This window comes from Lupinus angustifolius, chromosome LG16, assembly GCF_001865875.1.
Source record: "Lupinus angustifolius cultivar Tanjil chromosome LG16, LupAngTanjil_v1.0, whole genome shotgun sequence".
Lineage (NCBI taxonomy): Eukaryota > Viridiplantae > Streptophyta > Magnoliopsida > Fabales > Fabaceae > Lupinus > Lupinus angustifolius.
Window position 1 is genome coordinate 17,017,212 of NC_032024.1, and position 12,441 is coordinate 17,029,652.

General features: G+C 31.2%; 2 protein-coding genes and 1 non-coding gene across 3 annotated transcripts; 2 read left to right on the forward strand and 1 right to left on the reverse strand.

Moving 5' to 3' along the window:
* LOC109330249 (guanine deaminase-like) lies at nucleotides 1,271–3,642 on the forward strand. The gene is made up of 5 exons (XM_019564363.1): nucleotides 1,271–1,438; nucleotides 1,766–1,825; nucleotides 2,189–2,379; nucleotides 2,969–3,073; nucleotides 3,161–3,642. Exons 1-5 carry the CDS (start codon nucleotides 1,423–1,425, stop codon nucleotides 3,347–3,349), a joined length of 561 nt encoding a protein of 186 aa, XP_019419908.1. The 5' UTR covers nucleotides 1,271–1,422; the 3' UTR covers nucleotides 3,350–3,642.
* Nucleotides 5,041–5,111, forward strand: TRNAG-GCC. The gene has a single exon. It is a non-coding gene; the product is annotated as a tRNA-Gly (tRNA).
* Nucleotides 8,775–9,777, reverse strand: LOC109329020. The gene has a single exon (XM_019562680.1). The coding sequence runs from the start codon at nucleotides 9,561–9,563 to the stop codon at nucleotides 8,952–8,954; it is 612 nt and encodes a 203-aa protein (XP_019418225.1). The 5' UTR covers nucleotides 9,564–9,777; the 3' UTR covers nucleotides 8,775–8,951.

Here is a 12,441-nt window from a genome sequence, read left to right on the forward strand (position 1 = left end):
ATAGCTCGCAATAGGTTTGTTTTTATTTTCTTCTAAGTCATTTCATGTTGTTTTGTCTGTAAGTGAGTTAAATTGTGAGTATTGCGTTTGATATTCAATTTTAGTAAGTTTTGGGTGATTTGCAAATAGTTTTGTGTGATATTTTTAATTTTTTATTGAATTTTTAATATGTATATCAAGATAAAAGATTTAAAAAGATAATATTTTTTGTTGAAACATGAAGATTTATTATTAAATAAGTTGTGAAATTCCTACTAGGGACAATTGTTAGGAGAGGTAACTAGGAATCCTAAATGAAGTAGTTCCGTACTCAAAAAATATGAGAGGATACAATTGGTAATACCAAAAAACAGATATGAAATTATTGTGATTGATATATAACAAGATGAATAAAATATATTAACAGACATTATAAGAATTTTTCTACAATTTGGATGTATTATATACTATTTATTTTTAAGGGAAAAGTTCATAAAATACCTTTAAATTTTATTTCTTTTGCAAATAGATATTATAAACTATTTTTTTGAATGATATTCTTAAAGTTTAATTATTTATAAAATTGGTCCTCACATACATATAATTTAAATTACTAATAATAAAATTGAAATTAATATATTAGATTGTGTGTTAGCAAGGAAAGGTTGAAAGCTAAAATTTTAAACGAGGGAAGAAATGGCTGTCCTTTCGGTCTGAACAGTAGTACATCAATTTTAAATTACTATATTTTTGTCTCAACAATCCTACATCACTTGTAGCTATCTTTTTATATAACTAGCTACTATATATGCACTATTATATTCACCAGTGGATGGCTTTTTATAACAAAAAATATATGGAAGTATAGTGACCATTTCACAAATATAATTTACTAACAACAACAGTTAGTTATTTAATATTTTGATTTATATTTTATGGATTCCTTCAACTTACCAGACATATATTTCTTAAGTATTATATTGGATTATTATGTATTTTTAAATAATAATTATATGATAGTCATTGTTTTAGAAAAAATATAAGTGAGAATTTTTTATTATAAGTAGTTTAAGTTTATATATATATAAACATTTTGTGAACTTTTCTCTATTCTTAATTGTTATTAAAACTCAAATAAGTAATAGTACAAATGAAAATGGTAATTTTATATATAACTTTTCCCTGCATGTATCACTATTTATTACTGATTGTTGGAAAATATTTAAATTAAAATTTTAAAAACTAAATATTTCTCTATACAATATTTTTTCGTTAATATCAAATTCATTTTCCATATAATTTAGTTACGTAACGATCTCATTCTTATTTTCGTGGACAGCGTAGCATTCTCCATTGTTCTTCCTTTTCTTCTTTATCATCTTCCTTCCCACACAACACGCTACGCTTCTCGATTTCCTTGTTCCTAATTGCATCTACTCTGTCATGGAAGAAGTTAACGGTATATACCTTACTTTCTATTATAATCATCTTTTCCCTAATTTCATTTTTTTATAATAATTCTATGATTATGGGGTTTCATCGTTTTGCATTATTTGCTAATTTTAAAGTAAAGGAAAAGTCCATTAATTTTCGTTTGTTTCTGCAACACATGCTTGAAACATGTTAGGTTGTGTAATCTAAAATTGTGATGTGTGGTGATTAATTTTGATGGTTTATATGTATCATCCTTGAAATTCAATACCCAATTGAACAAGTATTGTGCAGAGCACAATGTTCCATTAACTTTGACTTTTTATTTATTTATGTTTTCTTTGATTGATTCCAGTGGTGGAAACTAAGGATGGAACTGTTTCAGTAGCTACTGCTTTTGCTGGTCACCAGGAAGGTAATGCTTCTGCATCGTTCAACTTTCTTATTCGGAAAATAATCGTCTCCAGTACTGGAGATGCAAGTTATTGCCTTTGTTTGTGTATTTAGGGGTAAAAGTGTCATCACATTACATCTAAAGGGTAAAAGTCTTCTTGTTCGAGTTCGACTCTGATTCATACATTGATATTTGTGACCCTCTTTTCTTATTTATGTTGTATTGTTATTGAACATTAGGCTTAATAGGATGTGCATATAACTACATATGTTCTTAAATTTGAAAAATGGAAAACAACAATTTGGAGTTGTTTTTTTGCCTGCTTGATATTGGTATTACTAGGCTCTCATTATTTTCCTGCTGGTGTTGTTTTTGCTTAATTAGCTGTGCAGGACAGAGATCACAATTTTTTGAGAAAGGCAGTTGAAGAAGCATATAAAGGGGTAGATTGTGGACATGGAGGCCCTTTTGGTGCTGTAATAGTTCGTAATGATGAAATAGTTGCTAGTTCTCACAACATGGTTCTTAGTTACACTGACCCAACTGCTCATGCCGAGGTGACTGCTATACGCGAGGTTAGATTATTGATAGCCAAATAATTTCTTTATACATAATGAAAATGTATCTTTTCTTTTAGTAAATATAGGTATTGCATGTGTTTGACAATTGATTCTTTGTATGCAATCCTTAGTTCTTGTTAAAATTATGAAGGGGGTATCCACATATAAAATCGTTTGGGCAAGTTGTTGAATCATTCGAGAGAGTTATATATACATAGAAAAGAAATCTACTTGATATGATCCTATTCTAAGATTGACTTACGAGATTTACTAATTTGAGGGTTACAAGCTTTCATTTGACATATATGAAAGGATTTGAAGCATTGACATAAGCTACCTCCCCAACTTTGGTAGCCTTTGGTTTTAGCTTATTGGCATCATGTAGCAACTGTTAAGCTTATATGGATAATTGGACATCATACCCAGTTTTCTCTATTTTTGCGAATTCTGACTCTATAATGTTGATCTGATAGTGGCCAAACAAGGGTTCATATGCAAGAATAACTGATTGTATAGTGTGCCTTTTTTGTGCTTTAGGTGTAGCATACTTTATTCATGTAATTAGTGGCAAACAGTTGATCCATCCAATGGTTTCATTTTACAGGCTTGTAAGAAGCTTAAACAGATAGAACTTTCAGATTGTGAAATCTATGCTTCTTGTGAACCTTGCCCCATGTGCTTTGGTGCAATCCACCTCTCCCGAATTAAGGTTCGAATACCCTGCTTTTCGTATGTAACTCTTTTATCTCAACTTTATCCTGTTTTAATCATAATTGTTTTTATTCTTTTCAAACAGAGACTGGTTTACGGAGCGAAGGCTGAGGCAGCAATTGCTATCGGGTTTGATGATTTTATTGCCGATGCATTGCGAGGTACTGGATTCTATCAGAAAGCACAGTTGGAGATTAAAAGAGCTGATGGTAATGAGGCTATGTTTGCTGAAGAGGTTTTCCAGAAAACAAAGGAAAAATTCCAAATGTATTAGATCTGTATTTCTTTCCACATCTCATTACAGTTTGTATTAAGGATTAGCATTTGAATTATTGAAATTGTTGATAATAGGTTGAGCTCATTTGAGTATAACCAACACACTTTTTCAATACTCTATTTAACACAGTAACACACTTTGGGGTAGTTCCACCTTGTATTTAATGGGTCCCACGTGAATTCTATTGGATAACAAAATGTATGATGAAAATAGTGTCGAAAAGAAAAGTATTGTTTGCATTTCTTAACAACTTACTATGCTACTGTAAGGAACTAAGGATTGCTTCAAACAGTGACTATGTTACGATGCAATACATAAATAGACCGGCCCATTTTTACTTTTTTAGTTTACAATGGAGAGTAGGGGTGAGTAAGTAAGACCGGAGCTGACTCGTAGATTTATCTCAATCCGATTACTTAGGGATAGGTCTGACCCATCTAAATAAAAAAATGACAGACCTGATTAAAGGGACAGATTTGTCGTCAATAAATGATGGGTTCGGGTCTATGTTCGGGTTATCCGGCCCGTCTCTTATAGTTATATAACAAGAATTAGTTGAATAAGTATTATTAATATATTATGTTCAACTCATATAACTCAAATACCTACAAGTCCATGAATCTTAGATTGATAGAAAACTAGTTAATTTTTAGTTTTTTTTTGTATTTTGTGTGAACTCTGTTTTAAGTTTCATTTTTCAGTTAATAACTAGTTATTGTATTCATTTTTGTGTTAACTTTTGAGTATTGACATGTCGTTATCATTTCAGTTCTCATGTATTTTTTTATCATTCACAAGACTACTTCAACTTATGTTGACATTTGACGGTTTAAATTATTCTGAAATTTTTAATGTCTTCTTTAATTTTCAGTAATGTGATAGTTTTTAATTTGAAGGATGCAATTTACGTTTATATACTGATGTATGATGTATGTAAGATTTAAGTTTTAGTTGAGTTTATATATAAATTTTGATAATTTTGATTTTGAATTGAAGGGAAAAAATTGTCATTTTCGAATTCGGACTCATCTTTATCTTGACCCGTCTTATTTTGGAGTCGTCTCATCATAATTGGAGAGTTTCATATCCCATTAGAATTTGTGATCCGAAAATTTTGTGATTATTTATGTTATTTGGGAAAATTAATTTGAAAATTGTAGAATCAACCATAGAATGACACATCATCAATCATCTATTTTTCAAAACCCTCTTTTATATATGTTAGTTCTTCTGGACATTCTCCTGAAAAGCATAATGCATTTTATTTATTTATAAAATGATGAACATAATATAGCTTTATTAGAGAAAAAAACAAATTTGATCATCTAATTATTGGTTATATAATCTAAATCATTCTCTATCTTCTTTTCTTCAGTTTTACTTTTCAAATGGCAACCTACTCTCCCATTAAAAGTGAGATTAACACCTTAGAATAATTATTACTTTAATTGAAACATCGGAACTGTTGCTTTACATGTATTTTTATATGGAAAGTAAAGGGATAAGACCGTTTGTGTGTTGGAGTGAAACAAAGAGAAAGAAAAGAATAAGAGAAAACCAAGAAGCAAAGGTGTAAAGATATACTATAAACATAGTATGGATGTTTAATTTGGTTAGACAAATCATCTTCGTACTTAGCTTCGTGTACTAGTATTCTTAAACTTGAAATTTGAGTTGAATACCAAATAGCACCAGTGGTCTAGTGGTAGAATAGTACCCTGCCACGGTACAGACCCGGGTTCGATTCCCGGCTGGTGCATTTATTTTTTCATATTATGGCAATTCTGATCTATGCAGCTTTAGGAAATCCTATACATGCAGCAATGTGATATGCCCCCAAGAAAATATCTCTGGGAACCCTGACCATACCACCATTGACCATTGTCACAAACTATAATAAGTTGTGCACGACATGATTGTGTACATCTATCATTCCTAGACATCACTAAGTGATAGACTCGTGCACTTAAAATTTAGTGAACTAGTACTAGGAACAAGTGTGAAAAGAATCGGGAGGACAGGTTGAAAGGATATTCAATAATTGATGACGAATCTCTTTACTTTTATACAGAGGATGTGGAGATTTTGGAGAAAGTAGCAATCTGTAGCTTCCTGATATTATTTATGGGATTGATATTATTGATGATGAGAGGGTTATATATGAGCAAATGAACCTGTAATAATAGGGTCTTGGATTAGCCAAAGAGAGAAAACTGTTGGATCCATGTGTCCTTGTTATTATTCATATTAACATAATTAATCACAGTATATGAGGCATCAAAAACTTCAGGAAAATACACTTCTACCATATTGCCACCAAATACAATAAGCACTAAGCATGCCTCCTTCTTCACTCATTGTGAGAGAGAAATCAAGATATAATATGGGTAGGTAGGGAAAAAAGGATTGATAAGGTTTTGAATGTGTGCTAAGGTACCACACTGGTGTGACTTGTCCAATTGATATATCCTGGCATTCAAGGCCAAATATACCCATCAAAATGCAGAGCAAAATTGTCAAAGATCTTTCCTTTATAATATCATCAAAATTTGAAGTAAAAATGGATTCTAAACCCGCTACAATTAAGTATTAAAAATTTTAATGGTTAGAGACATTGTGGGGAAATAAGCATGGAATATCAGTAAAAGAATCCAAAAAGTAAACAGTCATTCGTAGATTGATTTACAATAAGAAAATCACCCACTTCAATCTAAATGAGAAAAAATTAGAAGATATGAAACTGAAGCATAACTTAAAACAACATTATAGAAATTTAGCTTCTGTTCTTTATGGAATACTTTGTAGTTTGTTCAACCTTAATGATCATTGGTAAACATTTGGAATGCCCCAAGTCCTTGGACAAACTTTTGTTAGCAGAATTGCTGATTTGGGTAGAAGTAAACAGACTGAGTTATTACAGCAATTTTTTTGTTACTATCTTTAGTTGTTTCAGCAGAAGTAAAGATGCTAAGTTTTTATGGCAATGTGCAATCCTGCTACTATTTGGTACTCCAACAGTGGCATTTGTATTTTTAAGGTTTCTTTGGAGAAGCATCTGATTTGGGATGAAATTAGATGCTTTACTTCTATTTTGTGTGCAAGCATATAGCCGTTTTAAGGAGTTTACCTAACACATTTAGAGGGATTGGGACACTTTGCTCCTTTGATGCTTTCACATCAATAGCCCTTCTAAGTGTGGAACAAAATTATGTCTATCCTTGAAGTCTTTATAATCAACAAGTCTGAAAATAGTTTCACCTCCCTCACATTTCCGTTTCGAATAGGTAAATCTTTTTTTGGTGTTATATTGCACCAATGACATAATATGACATGAAAAGAAGAGAAATCTAGTCCAAGAAACAATAGTCATGTACATATGAAGGAAAAACCATGGATTAATTGGGAATACAATCCAGAGCATTCTTTGGTTCCATTCCAAGTAGCTCATCACACTTTTCCCATAAATTGAGAAGAGTTAATTCTCCTTTTGCCTCAATGAAGGGGTAAAAAAATCAACCTCAATTTTCACAACACAGGCAATTAATACATTAAAGCTTCTGCTCTACGCCAAATACTTGGGCTCTCAGCCCAGTGGGCTAACCCAGGTTCTATTAGACCCAAGGCCACCCTATGACGGGCCTGCTCTGTCGTCCTCCTGGCAACACAAATGCCATGTAGGGCTGGCAGGGTCGTGAACCATGAACTCCTACCCTCCACTTGCAATACTGATGCCTAGACCTACTCATCTTGGGGAGTTTCTAACTCATAACTACCTGATTTATGCTCTCATATATACTTCTCAACCCAGTTACTTGGGCGTGGGAGTGTCTTTGCAAGTACTCGCCCCTGTCTCTGCCGCAGCAGGAAGAGGAAGAGGAGCAGAGCCAATAAGGCAGACCCAAGCAAGGACCCAAATATTTGATAGAACAACTTCAACTGTCCTTTTTTACCCTTGAGAACCATTTCTTAACTTGCATGTTATCTTCACAAAGAAAACTGAGACTGAAATGAAACCATAAGATATGCTGAACGGAATCTCTAGATAAAGTGCATTAGTCATCTTTTGATTTAAAGCCAAAGTGCATTAGTATACACATGCAAATTACATTAATACAGCATAAAATCTGTCCCACTACATTATGAAATCATGAGGACCGAATTTATAACAGCTGGCATGTTCTGGAATTCCAGGCAATGGAATCAGAAAGGACATAGCAAACAAGGTGCATAGAGACTGAGCCAGTACTGATTACTACATGGAAAATTTGATAAATAAGACAATATCCTAATAGAAAGTCACTGAAATTGCAACATTTCAAGCCAGGGAGGCTATAACAAACTAGGAGCATATAGATAGGGGCAGTACTGTTTACTACAAGAAAAACAAAACATGCACTAATATCAGAAAAGAAATTTAGCTGAATACAAAAATTGAAAATGAAAGGTTGGTCCTGTCTGTTTTTGCATAAAAGAACAAAAAAAACATTAATTCTTTGGTCGTAAATGGTTTCCAAATTACAATGAGTTTAAACTGTTGGAAATCCATATAGCCTTTCAAAAGGTGATATCCCAGCTCACGCACTCATGTTTTCAATAAAGCCAGAACACTCACATATATCAAGCATATATATCCTCACTCCAACTGATTTGAGTTGATCTTATTCTGTGAAGATCCTTACTTTGCTTCTTCAAACTTTTTTTAATGGGTTACTGGAAGAAGTAGCAACCAAGACACATATGGATCCTAAGGAAAAGCCATTGAGTAAGAGTTGCTCCTCGTTTTTAAATGTTATCCTACGTCAAAATCATATACACTTTACTTGGTATAACACTAGATGAGCAGCAGATAGTAATAATCTATTTCAGATTTTAGAATAAGAATAGGCAGGCAAAATTTATAATCTCATGAAAGCATCACACAGATGTTTGTCCCAAATTGAAAATGCAACAATGATAGGGGGAACCAAAACCCTAAAACTTCTGAAAGAACAATATGTGATTTTTTTAGCCGCCTCATTCCAAAAGCAGCTTACTTGATATTTGAGGCATATTTGCACTAAATCATTCCTCAAAACATCGGAGCTTGTACTAATTTATAAGAATTATCACACAAGATCATCAATATGTAAGTTATCACAAATCAAACAAATTAAGACTTTAGCTCCAATATTGTCTAAGCAATATTACTAAAAGATGTTTATAATTTGAAATCCTCTTTTATACAATGAGATATACCTGCAAAATGTTTTTAAGTTAAAGGTAACAGAATCATTGGACAAGGATATGGTCAAACAGATAATAAGTCAACCAAGATATGCATCTAGAGCACATCCACACAACACAAGCTCATACTTGACTCAAATCACTTTTAAAACTATAAAGCAGGTGCACAAATATTAGATTGGGGAATAAGAAATGAACATGTTAGAAAATCAATTCAATATTTGAATAATGAAATCAGTATGATCAATTAGTCCTGATCATCAAAATCTGCCCTAAACATGGATAGGACCAAAATCCATAACACGATTTACGATATGAATAACCAAATTAACAGTCTAATTTTTATGTTTTCATTGCAAATTTGTACGCAATTACACTATTCTTCTGTGACATTGAGACGAGCATCGAGATTGAGATCAACAACACAACAACTATTCTCCTCTTCCTCCTTTGCCTGAATACTCGCGAGCTCCTCCATCGCCTCCTTTGCTCTCTTCCTGGCCACAGCCGCCTCTACAGCGCGACGCTCTGCTTCAAACCTAGCCGCGGCCGCGCCTTTATTCATCGAATCAGCGGCAATCTGTGATGCAGCAGCAAGCACCTTGAAGGACTTATCATCCACAGTTCTAGAGATTCGATCCGCGGCGGAGATGTTAAAGTAAGAGAACTTATGATCAGCGCAGGTAGGGCATAGAAAAACCGGAACAGAACCAGCATTCGCGGTGGTTGTAGAGAACGGGAGAGCACATGAACGGTGAGCGATGGAGGGACAACGGAGGCACATGAGACGCTGATGCGGCGGAGGGGAATCGTTGTAGACTTGGAAGCAAATAGGACAGAAGAGACCGTGGTGGTTCTTGAGGAGGCAATTAGTGCAAAAGTGACGGTTATGAGCGAGGTAACGGACGTTGTGGATAATGAGAGAGAGGCGTTGAGTGGTGGCGCAACTGGTGCAAGTGGCGGAGGGTGGTTGAGATGTGTGGTTCATGGGAATGATGATGGCATTTGAAGAAAGGATAAAAGGTCCTTACGTGAGTGGTGAAGTCACTAACGGTAACCCTGGAGATGAAGAGTGATGGTGATGATTACAAAAATGGTGGAAATGGTTTATATGGAAAAATTCACAACAATGGCTAATGGTTCATCCTATTACCGTTTCTTATTTACTTTCCAAAATTATGAAAATTTTACTTTAATATTCACTTTCATACGGTATAGATTATGAGCCCTAATCCCAAAATTCCATAAATATTATAATGATTTTTTTTTGGATATTACCAAATGTATATTTTTCATTTTTTAGATAAAAAATTAATCCCTCCAATTTGTATAATTATCTCTCTTAATAAATGTCATTCTTAAAAAATTCCATAAATATTATATTGATTTGAAAAGTCACAACTATTTAAGCAAAAGATATTAAAGAAAAAAAATTGTATGCATTTTTTATATACTGATAGCACTAATCTTTTATATTTAATTATCATCTGTTACTCTCTCAAAAAAAGTTATGTAATTTCTAAATTAATAATGTATGATGGTAATTTTCTATGTTAGGATATGATTGTTTTTTAATACTAAAGTTACCCGTGCATTTGCACGGGACGATATTTTTTGCCGCATGATTAAGAATACATATTACATGTGCATTTATGATTAAGAATATGTATGTTGCTCGTGCATTCGCATGGTTAAAGCCATATACGTTACCAGTGTATTCATATTGTTAAAAATTATTAATTATATATAAAATCATACGGTCAAACCATACGGTTTAACTGTTTAAATCGGATAAACTTAATATGGGTCATCTACTGGTTTAACATCTTGCTCGACTTTCTCAACATTGTTTTTTACAAATACATAACATGATATAGTTAGTATCCTATTAATCAAAAAAATCATCAATACATTTATAATTTCATTATTATTTGATTCGAAAATAACATTACTATAAAAATAAATATTATTTAATCTAAAATAGCTACAAACAATATGTTATGATTCATATTATTATTATTATTTTAATATTGCTATAGTAACATTATATTTTAATATTGTATAGGTAATCATATTCCTTCTATTTTTAAATAAATCACATGTCATAAGGGCTTGAGAGATTGACACATCATGGAGGGAGTTCATGAGAGATTGACACATGTCATTGAGAGATTGACACATGTCATGAAGGGGTTTTTTTATTATATAGGTAATAGATATCTTAACCCTTGTTCCTTATCTCGGGCAGTGGGTCAGAGTAGTCATTTACATTAGAACTATAGTTTCTTTTTTAGCTGTTGTTTTTTTATAAAATAAAAGGTTTATTTTTTAGTTAACAACAAGTACTAAATATATGTTGATCGTGTATGGGGTTGAAGCATCACATGCATGTGGTATTTATTGAATTTGGAATTGGTATTTATTGAATTTGGAATTGGTATTTAACTTCGATTAAAGTTAACGAGTAAAGTAAAAAAATTATAATATCAGGGATTAAAGTGTTAAATCCTTAAAAAGAGGTTACTATCAATATAATTAATTCTTTTTTACTATCAAATATATTTTCTCTTTACCATATGAGCAAGTTATTAATCACTTTTGGGTATATGAATATTTTTCTTAATAATTATCATTCACATGAATCAGATCACTACTATTTTAGTATTTTTAGAATCTAATAAGACTTATATCATTATATCAACCATTTGTTTATATTATAACTAGTAGTGTACCAGTGCACTTGCACGGGTCGCTTCTTTGTTTATGCATAATGCACAAATAATGTACATATATTTTATAACATCAATAAATCATATATTGAACCATTATATTTTTTGCATTCATATAGTTGTAATATTAACATTGGTTATTGAGGGTATATGTATAATATTAACATTTATGTATGCATTTGTATAAGCATTGATTTGTGGAAAGTATAATTATAGAAAATATTTGACTATAAAATAACTCAATAAATAAAATTCAAATTGTATTGGATAATATCTCACCTCTATATTCTTTATATAAAATTATAAATATAAAGACTTCTTTTTACATATAAAGTCATAAGGATTTTTAGCATATCTCTTGAATGCTTATTTTTATTTTAGATTATGTTCATTATGTATAAATATTTGAATATATTTTTAGCATTCAAATATAGTATAATTAAATGTTATTTATTTGATTATGTTTTAGCTAATAATCATTGTATGAAAATAACTCATTAATTAAAGATTGATTTCTATTATTTGGAAGATATATTTTTCTATACAACCATAATATTTTACTATACATATTTTTCTATTAAGTCTGCCATTTTTATAATATACATATTTGAATTAATATTTTTATTGTTGGAATTAAGTTAATTCCTATGTTGTGGATAACTCAATGTACAACACGTTATTGTTTACATTAATTCGTAGTTTCAAATATACTAATAATGTTTCAAATCTTTGTATATTAATTTTACTATTATTGTCTTATCTTATTTTTTATACCAAATGATTTGATGAACTATTAGGATGTGATATTTTTTGTAATATATTTGAAAAACACATTAAGTTGCGATTTGACGGGATATTTTTTAATCAAAATAATAAAAATACTCTAATAATTGATTTGTTATTCTTATATATTCATAATTAAAATACACATATTTTCCATGAATACATCTATTATTGTTATCTTTTAATTAAATAATATAACGATAGTAATTAAATATTTTGAAAATTCTCATTCGTTATATTCTTATATGTTATACTAATATATATTCAAAAATTGTTAAGATTTTTAATCTTCTTAATCTAATATCTTTAATATTCTATTTATGTTATACTTATCATTATTACTATCTTAATATT

Bases quoted from the DNA above. Each gene is read 5' to 3' on its own strand.
- LOC109330249 (XM_019564363.1), top strand. The intron at 2,380-2,968 runs GTTAGATTATTG...TTCATTTTACAG, and splicing joins AGGTGACTGCTATACGCGAG to GCTTGTAAGAAGCTTAAACA. The intron at 3,074-3,160 runs GTTCGAATACCC...CTTTTCAAACAG, and splicing joins TCCACCTCTCCCGAATTAAG to AGACTGGTTTACGGAGCGAA.
- LOC109329020 (XM_019562680.1), bottom strand. From the start codon at position 9,563: ATGAACCACACATCTCAACCACCCTCCGCCACTTGCACCAGTTGCGCC.